At 45.4% G+C, this 13,326-nt stretch overlaps 1 protein-coding gene across 3 annotated transcripts in view; it reads right to left on the minus strand.

The window, feature by feature from the left end:
- The window catches only part of LOC121539287 (echinoderm microtubule-associated protein-like 5), a 60,861-nt gene that overhangs the window by 12,276 nt on the left and 35,259 nt on the right, over positions 1-13,326 (minus strand). For all 3 annotated transcript variants that reach the window (XM_045207489.1, XM_045207488.1, XM_045207490.1), the window contains exons 5-20: positions 12,701-12,886; positions 11,663-11,798; positions 10,824-11,025; positions 9,778-9,915; positions 9,309-9,565; positions 8,829-9,041; positions 8,547-8,714; positions 7,780-7,886; positions 7,504-7,622; positions 7,086-7,272; positions 6,724-6,829; positions 6,203-6,296; positions 1,476-1,576; positions 1,181-1,374; positions 789-900; positions 471-598 (exon numbers count right to left, since the gene is read on the minus strand). In XM_045207489.1, coding sequence (XP_045063424.1) covers positions 471-598; positions 789-900; positions 1,181-1,374; positions 1,476-1,576; positions 6,203-6,296; positions 6,724-6,829; positions 7,086-7,272; positions 7,504-7,622; positions 7,780-7,886; positions 8,547-8,714; positions 8,829-9,041; positions 9,309-9,565; positions 9,778-9,915; positions 10,824-11,025; positions 11,663-11,798; positions 12,701-12,886 — 2,448 coding nt within the window. The remainder of the gene's footprint in view (positions 1-470; positions 599-788; positions 901-1,180; positions 1,375-1,475; positions 1,577-6,202; positions 6,297-6,723; positions 6,830-7,085; positions 7,273-7,503; positions 7,623-7,779; positions 7,887-8,546; positions 8,715-8,828; positions 9,042-9,308; positions 9,566-9,777; positions 9,916-10,823; positions 11,026-11,662; positions 11,799-12,700; positions 12,887-13,326) is intronic.

The following is a 13,326-nucleotide window of genomic DNA, read 5'->3' on the forward strand; positions in this document are numbered from 1 at the left end:
AATATGTTATACACTTAGTTAAATAAATACATGGGCTACATGTCTAGCACAGCCTAGTATTTTGCAAACACGTATCAACAGATTTGTTTTTATAATTCTTAAATGCATAATGAAAATCAATGGAGGAGCCGAGCATCCAGAAGCCTCTTAGAGCTCATTCCATATGCGTCTGTTGCTCGGCTTCACCCATAAGAAATTGCTCATTTGCTCTAGAGCATTTCACAAGGAAATCAATAACACCAGTACATCTGCAGGCCTTCAATCCAAAATAATGTGCCCCCAGCTGGCGCCTTTATTAGTAATGCCTCATTGGCTCCCACCTAACCAAGCTGCAAAAACCTGGCTGCCACATCCCCGCCAGCCTGAGTTAAGCACAGCTGGTGCCTGTTGTGTGTGCTGTTCATTGTGACATTTGTGACAGACTGTTGACTTTATAATTATACTGTATGTAACTATCTGTACCCACTCACCTGGACCAGCAAGGTGATGGGTCCACTCTTATCCACCTCCAGAATCTCTCCGTTCTTTGTCCCAACCAGTATATAACCATGACCAAGAGATATGGCACGTATGGAAGGGTTGTCCTCCAACAGCAACCCTATAGAGTGAATTATAGGATAACGTCAGAAAACTTTAATTTAACAAGGGGCAGAGGCAGCAATCTTCACTAAAGCTAAATTGATTGAGTGTTTAAATGGATTTCCACTGGATTATTCCTTTGGCGTTGGAGCAATGAGCCCAGTATGTAATGTGATTGGCTTCACGGAAGTGGTAGGGTGAACTTTTACCTTTGGAGCCTGGAGCGAGGACTGCTCTCTTGATGGCGTACGTCTTGAGGCATCTCTCAAAGGTGTCATCCCACAGAGCCACTATGCCGTCCTTCCCTCCTGTCACAAATCCCTACAGAGTGGGCCATAACGAGAGAACAGGAGATAGATTAGAATCTCTCTTCTTTAATCACTCACACAGCATCATTGTATAAAACTGACATCTGAAATAATACAATGCTACTGTATTCATTGACAATACTACACCATCAGAATTGTAATGGCACAAACAAAAAGAGAAACAGCGAGAGAGGAAGAAAGAAAGAGAGACACAGAGACAGAGAGAGAGGTGTCATCTCTATTTGACATTTCAAATGGCCCGTGTGTTAACCCCTTCCTTTCCCTTCCACTACCTTCTCCAGGGCGTGCATACTGAAGACTGGGCCATCATGGGCTTTGACTGTCTTCACCAGGAACATGTCTCTCCAGATACAGATGTCTCCTGTGCACGTCCCTGAGAACACCATCTCCTCTGTCCAGCCATACACAGCACACATCATTGTCTCGGTCTTCCCCATGTTGCCCTTACGCCCAATCAGACCACCACCTGAAAGAGAGGTTGTGTCATTAACTCACATGACAACACATCACATCATTCTTTGAGACATTGCGGAGTCAACTCTCTTGTTTAACTTTGTGGTCTCTTACCTGCTTTATGCCAGAACTTCATATGCTTTACCCCTGCTGTGATGAGCTTGTCTGAACAGTATGGATTCATTTTGATGACAAAAATCTTATCCTTGCTTCCCCTGAAAAAAAGTATTGCAAACATTGCATTCATTCCATTGCACAAAAAGACATGGATCTGAAATAGAAGTGGAATAAACTTAGAAGACAGTTAGTGTACAGGGAATCAGATTGCACCCAGTGCATCTGCACAGTTTGGCTAAGGGCTCTTGATCACTTCCATTATGAACAATAAGGATCAGTGGCCTTTCCTGTCTGATCCATTGGAGCGTAGTGCACACTGGGCTGGGTCCCTAATCACTGGCCTTTGTGCTGATGCATCACTACATGGCACTCACTGAGGACAGAGCTGTACTGACACCTACTTCATCTCTCTATCCCTTTCAAGCTTTCGCACTCTCCTTTCTCACTTCCATCCCTCTCCCCCCTTTTTCCTCCCCCGCTCATCTTTCTTCCTCCCCCAGCTCCTTCCTTCTTTCTCTCCTGCCCCCTCTCCCTCTATCTCTCCGCCTCACCATCCTCTCCCAGCTGAGGACTAGGCAGTGCAGTGCACAAGGCAGGCTCTGTCAGGCCCCATTTCCCTCTGCCCGCCTCACTGCACTATCCACCAGGGCCTGCAAAGGAGATTAGTGCAGCTCCAAGTTGTCTCTGAGCTGCCACGGGAGCATAGTACACAACAGCTACAGCACGCAGGCAGGAGATGAGCAGGCCTCCACTGCTCTAACTAGTCTGATGGAATTCCAATGGACTATTTTACCGCTATGAATATCAAGTGCAAAGCCGTAGAGAAACAAGACCAACATTGGGAGAAATCGGGGTGTCCATATAGATGCTAGACGACCATGTTTGAAGTCCTGGATATTTGAATTGCCATTCGATTTTACACAATAGTCTTTTTTTTAAATGGACACTTTTAATTTGAGATTAGCACTCACAGTGAATGTAGTCTGAACCCAGGTTGAGATAGATGGGCCAGAGATCTGTACCAGACCTACACTTTAATTGTCACGATCGTCGGGTACAGAGGACCAAGGCGCAGCGTGGAAGGTGAACATATTTATTAAATAATGATTACACGAACAAAACAACAAACGATACGTGACGTCCAAAGGTGCAAAACACAAACCTACACAGGAACAAGATCCCACAAACACTGTGGGAAAACTGGCTGCTTAAGTATGGTTCCCAATCAGAGACAACAAGCAACAGCTGATACACGTTGCCTCTGATTGAGAACCACACTGGCCAACATAGAAATACTAAACTAGAACGAAAACAAATGAAAACTCACACCCTGGCTCAACATACTAGAGTCCCCAGAGCCAGGGCGTGACATTAATCATTCAGCTGTGAGTTGACAGGGCCAAGTGTTCTCTATTCAGAAAGGAACAGCTTTAAGAGTCTGCAGGGTGATTCCCCTCCCTCCTCTCTTCATGAGAACCAAGGACAGTGCAGCTATTTTAATGTTGCCCTCATATATAAATGTCCACATTTAAAGTGGAGGTGCTCAAGCTGTCTAGGTAATTAAAGGGAAGGTTTAGATTGGGAGCATTGATGTACTTGTTGTTACTCTCTCTGCTCTGGGGCTTGTACAATGGCCAAGGGATGGTTGCGATGCTGGATATTGCATGACTGGACACGTATCTTTGTGAATCAGTGTTGGGTGGATAACTGAGTTATCCTGCAGGAACTACTGTATGGATCATAGCTTGTGGACAAAGACCTCACATTTACATGAATAATACCAAACTGAATCTGGACCAAAACTAGTATTATCAGGTCAATCTACAGTACCAGTCAAAAGTTTGGACACACGTACTCATTCAAGGTTTTTCTTGATTCTTACTATTTTCTACATTGTAGAATAATAGCGAAGACATCAAAACTATGAATTAACACATATGGCATCATGTAGTAACCATAAAAGTGTTAAACAAATCAAAAATATATTTCAAATAGCCACCAGCTTCACCTGAATGCTTTTCCTACAGTCTTGAAGAAGTTCCCACATATGCTGAGCACTTGTTGGCTGCATTTCCTTCACTCTGCCATCTGACTCATCCCAAACCATCTCAATTGGGTTGAGGTCGGGGGATTGTGGAGGCCAGGTCATCTGATGCAGCACTCCATCACTCTCCTTCTTGGTCAAATAGCCCTTACACAGCCTGGAGGTGTGTTGGGTCATTGTCCTGTTGAAAAACAAATGATAGTCCCACTAAACCCAAACCAGATGGGATGGCGTATCGCTGCAGAATGCTGTGGTAGCCATGCTGGTTAAGTGTGCCTTGAATTCTAAATAAATCACAGACAGTGTCACCAGCAAAGCACCCCCACACCATAACACCTCCTCCTCCATGCTTTACGGTTGGAACTACACATGCGGAGATCATCCGTTCACCTACACCACGTCTCACAAAGACACAGCGGTTGGAACCAAAAATCTCAAATTTGGACTCCAGACTATATGACAAATTTCCACTGGTCTAATGTCCATTGCTCATGTGTCTTGGCCCAAGCAGGTCTCTTCTTATTATTAGTGTCCTTTAGTAGTGGTTTCTTTGCAGCAGAGGTAACTCTGGGTCTTCCATTCCTGTGGCGGTCCTCATGAGAGCCAGTTTCATCATAGCGCTTGATGGTTTTTGCGAGTGCACTTGAAAAACTTTCAAAGTTCTTGAAATGTTCCGTATTGACTGACCTTCGTGTCTTAAAGTAATGATGGATTATCATTTCTCTTTGCTTATTTGAGCTGTTCTTGCCATAATATGGACTTGGTCTTTTACCAAATAGGACTAACTTCTGTATACCCCCCCTACCTTGTCACAGCACAACTGACTGGCTCAAACGCATTAAGAAGGAAGAAATTCCACAAATTAACTTTTAAGAAGGCACACCTGTTAATTGAAATGCATTCCAGGTGACTACCTCATGAAGCTGGTTGAGAGAATGCCAAGAGTGTGCAATGCTGTCATTAAGGCAAATGGTGGCTATTTGAATAATCTCAAATATAAAATATATTTTGATTTGTTTAACACTTTTATGGTAACTACATGATTCCATATCCTTATTCTAAAATGGATTAAATTGTTTTTCCCCCCTCATCAATCTACACACAATACCCCATAATAACAAAGCAAAAACAGGTATTTTGAAAATGTAAATAAATAAATAAACTGTAATATCACATTTACATAAGTATTCAGACCCTTTACTCAGTACTTTGTTGAAGCACCTTTGGCAGCGATTACAGCCTTGAGTCTTCTTGAGTATGACGCTTCAAGCTTGGCACACCTGTATTTGGGGAGTTTCTCCCATTCTTCTCTGCAGATCCTCTCAAGCTCTGTCAGGTTGGATGGAGACCGTCGCTGCACAGCTATTTTCAGGTCTCTCCAGAGACGTTCGATCAGGTTCATGTCCGGGCTCTGGCTGGGACACTCAAGGACATTCAGAGACTTGTCCCGAAGCCAGTCCTGGATTGTTTTGGCTGTGTGCTTTGGGTCGTTGTCCTGTTGGAAGGTGAACCTTCGCCCCAGTCTGAGCTCTGGAGCAGGTTTTCATCAAGGATCTCTCTGCACTTTTCTCTGTTAATCTTTCCCTCAATCCTGACTAGTCTCCCAGTCCCTGCTGCTGAAAAACATCCCCACAGCATGATGTTGCCACCACCACGCTTCACCGTAGGGATGGTGCCTGGTTTCCTCCAGATGTAACGCTTGGCATTCAGGCCAAAGAGTTCAATCTTGGTTTCATCAGACCAGAGAATCTGTCATGTGCCGTTTACTGAGGAGTGGCTTCCGTCTGGCCACACTACCATAAAGGCCTGATTGGTGGAGTGCTGCAGAGATGGTTGTCCTTCTGGAAGGTTCTCCCATCTCCACAGAGGAACTCTGGAGCTCTGTCAGAGTGACCATCGGGTTCTTGGTCACCTCCCTGACCAAGGCCCTTCTCTCCCGATTGCTCAGTTTGGCCGGGCGGCCAGCTCTAGGAAGAGTCTTGGTGGTTCCAAACTTCTTCCATTTAAGAATGATGGAGGCCACTATGTTCTTGGGCACCTTCAATGCTGCAGACATTTTTTGGTACCCTTCCCCAGATCTGTGCCTCGACACAATCCTGTCTCTGAGCTCTACAGACAATTCCTTCAACCTCATGGCTTGGTTTTTGCTCTGACATGCACTGTCAACTGTGGGACCTTATATAGACAGGTGTGTACCTTTCCAAATAATGTCCAATCAATTGAATTTACCACAGGTGGACTCCAATCAAGTTGTAGAAACATCTCAAGGATGATCAATGGAAACAGGATGCACCTGAGCTCAATTTCAAGTCTCATAGCAAAGGGTCTGAATACTTATGTAAATAAGGTATTTATGTTTTTTATATTTTATAAATGTGCAAACATTTCTACAAACCTATTTAATCAATTTTAGAATAAGGCTGTAACGTAACAAAATGTGGAAAAAGTCAAGGGGTCTGAATACTTTCCGAATGCACTGCATATTATGAGCTAACTCACTGAGAAAACAGAAACATTTTCTAGTCTTGTTTTCCATCAGTAAGTGGAGCGTTCATGAAGTATGTCAACACCTAGGACTTATCTTGACCTTTGATCTCTCTAGTCTGCCTATTGAGGAGACACCTGCTGAGATCTGAATGGATCATCTGAGATGCCATAACAGCTACTGTACTGTACTAACCTGATGGCTGAGAGCTTCTCCCCCTTCCTCCAGTCCCAAAGGACAATGGTGTGATTGTCATCCAGCCCGACCGAGGCCAGCCGCTTGCCATCCGCTGAGGAAGAACAACAAAACACAACCTCATTCAATACAAAATTCACTCAGAGAGCCTCTCTATTTACTCTTGTTTTGTGAGGAACAGTAAACTAGCCTGGTATAGGTTTGATCCATGGCAGGTAATGGCAGCTACGCCTCTGTCTGTGGCCAATTAGCAGGAGAGAGATGAGCGCCTTTGCCTTGATGCTGCCAGCCTGCCACAGTACACAGACTATCTCCATAAAAGGGTTGTTCAGCGCGATGCTTCTAAATTGGAACACATTTCAACTCGCCCATCTCCTGTGTGAAGGAAGAGTTATTTTTCTCCATGGCTGACTGAGAATGTCAGGCTAGGTTAAAGCAAGAATTGGTTATTGTTGTGTTCAATGTGTTACATTATCTGGAGAGTGTATGGAAAGCATCTGTTAACAGCCCTGGGGTACTACCTGAGAAGTCTAGGGCACACACTCCCAGCTGGTGGAATCCTTTCAACACAGACATGGGTTTCAGCATCTCTGTGTCCCATATGTGGATGGAAGAGTCTCGCCCCACCTGGACAGACATAATAAATAATTAGCTTCCACTCATCCACAGCAACTTCCACACCCACACAGGGCAATGCAACAATTCCAGCACAGTGTTAGCAGTAGGAAATTCTATTTAGTTACTTTGCACCATAAGCATATACAGAAGACCCTCCAGCTCCCAAAGGCATCCTTAGAGGTCAGCCTCTCTACCCTTAGGCCCTGAGGGGGCAAGCTACTCTATCCCTGTCTCTGAATATTTCATTGTTAGCAGTGCTACCTACCTGGCCTGTTGCTACAAAGTCCTTGAGGGGGTGGATGGCCAGGCACAGGATGTCGTCGTCATGGCCCATGTAGAAGCGCTGGGTGTTCTGATGTCGGTTGTACACCACACCCACGGCTGCCACATGGTAGACTATCTCCCCTGTCTGGGTGTAGAACAGGTTGCTCCTGCAGTCGAAGCCTCTGTAGCTGGAGCAGAACAACACAGGAAACAATGATGAAGAACACAGCGTTCACGTTTTGGACCTTTTGGCTGTGGGGTAGTGTTGGTAGAAAAGATGGTTAGATAAAGACTATACAGATGTTGAGTTATTGTGTGTGCTTTTCAGGTTTGCTTGGTGTGAGAACGTTTTACACAGGTTATGATTTGTTTGTGTTATGTTTGGTGGTGGTATGTGGTGCTTCCGGAGGTCTCCTAACCCATGGATGAAGTGTAGCTTCACCCCGCTCCCTGGTGTTCTCTCTCTTTTCTTCATGGCCATCGCACGGTGCTTCTCCTTGGACTGCTCTTTGAGCTGAGGTAGATCTTCTTTGTAAACCTGGACATGGAAATACCATATAAAGCATTTAACTCTCTGACATCTGTTAAGGTTTTTACTCAATGTAATATCAGTTGTTTTTCATATGCAACGTTCATAATGTGTAATTTTCAAAGGCAAAGCCATCTGAGAGGAGAGCAGGTGTTGTGTCACTAACCTGCCGCCGATATGTGAGCTGTGTCTCCTGCTCGATCTCTGAGTCCATCTCAGGGACGTCCGACTGGTCTGAGTCCGACTCCTCACTGTTGGAGTCGCCCAACGTCTCTGCAGGAGAGAAGACGACTATATCAGATCTAATCTACCACCCAGATGCTCCTACATCAGTCTGTTGAATAGAGTTAAAAACCCACTAATCCATAACTAGCAGACAACCAGTATTGAGTGCCATTTTAGCCAAGACAAAGATCACAAATGGGTGAAGATGACATCTCATATTCATCAAGCAAGCCTTTGAAAAGTCTTAAATGGTGGACTCCTTGCCCTGTTCCACAGCCCTATTACTCAGACTGAGACATAAAAATGCTGATGCAGTGAAACTCGGTTGGCCATGCCAAGACCAGGCAGTAAGTACCCCTGGCACTGCTAGGCTGCTACTTGCTAGGTCCATTAGGAAAATTAAATGGAATGGCAGTTAGTATGTGGTTTAATTTCACAAAGCGCAGCACAGCTCTGTCTAAGACCATTTAGTTGAGGAACATGACTTACAAATGAGGACAAGGTTGTAGGAGCTGTATACAAACACAAAAGTGCTCTTCCAGCTAATATCACTTCAAATGTATTCTTGTGTATGACCTGGTGTAGAAAGCTTTTAGCTGGGATAAGGAACATCATTCAAGGGGAAGGGTCACAGAGTGCACTTCGGAGTCATATTCACATTGGGGTAGAATAGAATGGGGCAGTGATAGAAATGGGACAGTGATGTACCTTGAGGTGCTATGTGAAGAGCTTCTTTCGACTTTCTGTCTGAGACAAACTTCCACTGGAACACTGAGTGGTCAGCGCCACCAATAGTTATCACCCACTGGTAGTCATGTGACCACCTGGCATTGGTTATATGGGCAGAGTGACCTAAATACTTTTTAAACTTTGCCCCTGGGATAGAGAGAAGAGTAGTTTTTGGTTAATTTGTGAATGCAATAACATCACATCAACGAATTGACTGACAACATCACGTCAACGAATAGAGGAATCAATGGAAATCCTTACCCTTTCTTACACACGGGTACCGTAAAAGCTTCACTAATCCATAATCATCTGCTGTTACTAAAACTTGATTATTAAAGTTGGCGTCAACAGAGTTGATGTCATTGATCTCTGAGTATTTGGGCCATATTCCGTTGACCTCGGGGCCCAACACACACGTCCATGAGGACCATTGCACCAGCTTCAACTCTTCCCTGTTGGTGACCTCTTTACCGCCTGAGTAGAAAGACAATAATAACTCCATCATGTGCAACTAAAACATCAAATGAGCAGCACATTAGTCATCATGACATCTTGTCTCATGGCCATACGTCACTGTTGTCACAACAAAGCATACAGTTCATGACACACATAGCAGCAAATTATAATTAATAACAGTGAGGTAATGACACAAGAGAAATCCTGACTTTCTTTCCCATAGACAGTAAGGCTCTTCACAGTGTAATTTATCTACATGCCGAGACGTCTCATCGACAGACTTACTTGGCATCCTGTAGAAGAGCCTCTTTCCGTTGCCGTCATTGGTCTGCAGATACTTGCTGTCTGTGGACCAGTCCATGTGTGTGATGAAGCTAGTGGAGCCAATGCACTCTCCCACCTTCTTGTACCTCTGCACCACACTGTAGATGTCCACAGAGTTATCATTGGAGCCCACGGCCAGGTGAGCTCCGTCAGGAGAGTACTTCAGCTCATGGATGGCCTCCTTCCTGTCCTTGATGTGGACCACCTCTGTCATATCTCTGTGGAGCGGGAGGACGTTACTGGAAAGGTAATTCACTACATTCCTTAAATAACCATCCTTGAATTAAATTGAGTATCCATGGATCCACTAACTGGCATATTGTTGATGAGTAATGAAATTGCACACAATAAAGTATGTTAACATGAAGTTCATATACCAAGCTAATCAGAAAGAATCAAAAGTGCTCTTTGACTTCTGCCCTGTACTCACCTGACCCGTAGGACAGTGAAGGAGCCGTCCTTCATGCCCAGCGCCAGGTGAATGCCGTCCGTGCTCACAGCTGCACAGCGAATAGGCTCCTCCATATTACAGCGAGCTATCAGCGCATGATCTATAAGGCTCCATATTCTACAGAGGGGGAGGGAGAGACAGAGGGAGAGACAGAGACAGAGGGAGAGACAGAGACAGAGGGAGAGACAGAGACAGAGACAGAGGGAGAGACAGAGACAGAGGGAGAGGGAGAGACAGAGGGAGAGACAGAGGGAGAGACAGAGACAGAGACAGAGGGAGAGGGAGAGACAGAGGGAGAGGGAGAGACAGAGGGAGAGACAGAGGGAGAGGGAGAGACAGAGGGAGAGGGAGAGGGAGAGGGAGAGGGAGAGGGAGAGGGAGAGGGAGAGGGAGAGGGAGAGACAGAGACAGAGGGAGAGGGAGAGACAGAGGGAGAGGGAGAGACAGAGGGAGAGACAGAGACAGAGACAGAGGGAGAGGGAGAGGGAGAGACAGAGGGAGAGACAGAGACAGAGACAGAGGGAGAGACAGAGACAGAGACAGAGACAGAGACAGAGGGAGAGGGAGAGAGAGGGAGAGACAGAGACAGAGACAGAGACAGAGACAGAGACAGAGACAGAGGGAGAGGGAGAGGGAGAGACAGAGACAGAGACAGAGACAGAGACAGAGACAGAGACAGAGACAGAGGGAGAGGGAGAGGGAGAGGGAGAGACAGAGACAGAGACAGAGGGAGAGGGAGAGGGAGAGACAGAGACAGAGACAGAGGGAGAGGGAGAGACAGAGACAGAGGGAGAGGGAGAGACAGAGGGAGAGACAGAGACAGAGACAGCTTTGTTAGTAGTCATGTGGGTCCAATTCCCTCATTAACCATATAAGTACCTGAAGTGAATGTGTGTACCTATTATGTAAACATTTCTTTGGATTTCCAGATCATTTCAGTGACTGCATTTGTGTGAGGGATACTGTGGATATAATAAGCATAGACTAGTCCTAGGGTTTGACAGTGGTTGTGCTTGGTCACCCACCTGACTGAGCGGTCATCGCTGCCGGTCATGGCCAGGGGCTTGGTGGGGTGCACAGCCAGCGCCCACAGCTCTCCCTCACAGTGACCCTGCATGATGAGGAAAGGCTTCGTGCGATCGTGGACCACCACCTCAAATATCTCACTGTCCTGGGTGCCCACCAAGATATGATCCCCCCGCCAACACACGCTGCGCACTGACAACCCTGTCAACACACATCCATGCACAAACAGTTAAATGGATAAAAACATGCAGACAGACACCCACACACAGAGTGGCTGTAACAAACAGAACAAGACATAGAAGGAATGCAAGAGGACTACACAATATGGTGGTTGTTATGGAGACAGTATAGTTGGCTGTCTCTAGGGTAAGTAAAGGTAAGAAGGAATGGAGGTATACATATATTCATACATGTATACTGTACATATTCATATATGTACATACAGTAAATATGTAGGCAACACTTTGGGCTGAATAACCAAGAAGGGGAATGGAACAATACAATACCGGGACTTCTATGCACATAAGGACAGGGGAGGTTCTCTGACTGTACAGTGCCCTGCTCAGTTACCCACCTCTGCTATTTCACCTCTAGCTACTGTTAGGCCCAAGACCACAAATCAAACGAAAGAAAGAAGAAAGGAAACAACTATTAGTGATCTAGAATACATCCTGTAGATGTAATAGAAAAGAGTCTAGCGGTATACAAAAGGCCTGTACTAAAGAACAACATGAGAAGAACATCCTGGTTAATTTATCGACTCAGTGCACATTGACATCCTGTGGACTGGCTCTGTGTGGGAAAGAAGAGGAGAAGAGATGGGGGAGTTGTATGTCACCTTTATATCCCTGGTCTGTTTCCCTGAGATCGATGACAGTAATTGGTTTGAAGTTGAGATCCCATAGTCGGACGCAGCCGTCCCGGCCTCCGGTGGCAAAGCCCTCCTCACAGGCATTCATGCTGAAAATCCCTGACTGGAGGAAATTACAGTCTGTCAGTGGGGATGTGCACAATAAATGAGCAAGACAGACCAGCAGTACAGCAACTACCAACAGCCCTGCTGCAGCAGACACATGTCTAACAAGGCTTTCACAATTATACCGTAGCTGCTGCGTGAAGAGATAACACAACGGTGCATTACATGAAGCGTTTTTTTTCTCATATCTTTTTTATTGGCAGGCTCCGGGAGCCGCCTGCTGTGGAACACAGTGATTGGCGGGAAGGATTCCTGTGGTAGAGCCAGCCAGAAATATGTTTGGAGTGCAGAGCACGGACATGGACCACAGTAGGGTCCCACCCCACTCCCCCTCCCCCCCACCCATCCAGCCCTGCATCCAGCTGTTGAGCTCACAGATATAATTTAATCCAGAGTAGTAAACTGCTGATCCTTTCCACTGAGCAAAATAAAAGAGAACCACAGGGGTTACATGGCACACCGTCACCCTGCTAAACGTGTACTCTTGTATGCTTTCATCAGTCGAAATAAACCAAGCTCTACGGATGGAGGAGTTGTTCAGTCGCAGGTGGGTGAGTTGAACATGGATGATGATGTGTTTTATCATCCACTGGATGGATCTAACGATAGCACTAAGGTGGGTTAAGGCAGGCAGTGTGATTGAGTGAGTTTTGTGTCTGACTGTGAAAGCAGGCCTGTGGCAGATGTGTGGGGGCTGGCTGTAGGAGAATGAAAACCAGCCTGAGCATGAGCTGCAGAGCATGACATCTCTTGATCTGAGAAGAGCCTGCTGCTTAGCATTCCCCAAGCTACAGCCCACTACTGACGCATAAACAAGAGACACCACCAGGAAGCCTGGCAGAACTAAGGCTGGTTAGAACCAACTATCACACAAACACACACACATACACACACAATTACCCCATGGGCTCCTTGAACTGTCCGGATCAGGTTGATGCTCTTCCAGACATAGATGTCCCCGTTCAAGGCACCTGAATATGTGACCTCGTCTCTGGCACAGGCCAGACAGAGGATGGTTTGGAGATCTCCCGTTTTGCCAAAAATTCCTCGCTTAGGGGTCAGGGCGTTGCCGCATAAGCTCCAAAACTGAACCCAGAAACAAACAGGGGAGACAGGAGAGAAGACTGAGTTTAATATGGTGGTTAATAAATGAATCAACCAACTCATCCGTCCCTGAGAGTCTTACGTTAATAATATAATTAAATTACTTGATATGTTGGATTCACGTCTCCATCTCAACCAAAAATGTAAGTTAAAGAGTAGGACTAAATCAAATCAAACTATATTTAAAGTGCATTTAAAGTTTGATTTGATTTAGTCCTATTCTTTAACTTAGATTTTTGGTTGAGATGGAGACGTGAATCCAACATATAAATTATTAATTTGTAGACAAATTAGAATTAAAGCCAGACTAATTAGTGGCACAGATGGAACTATCCAAGCAGAAGATACATCTCCTTCAAATGTTGTTAATTGGTTGTGTTGACAACCAAACACATTTCAATATGACTTCTGAAAAACAATAA

The sequence above is a fragment of the Coregonus clupeaformis genome, chromosome 25 (assembly GCF_020615455.1).
Source record: "Coregonus clupeaformis isolate EN_2021a chromosome 25, ASM2061545v1, whole genome shotgun sequence".
In the NCBI taxonomy this organism is placed as follows: domain Eukaryota; kingdom Metazoa; phylum Chordata; class Actinopteri; order Salmoniformes; family Salmonidae; genus Coregonus; species Coregonus clupeaformis.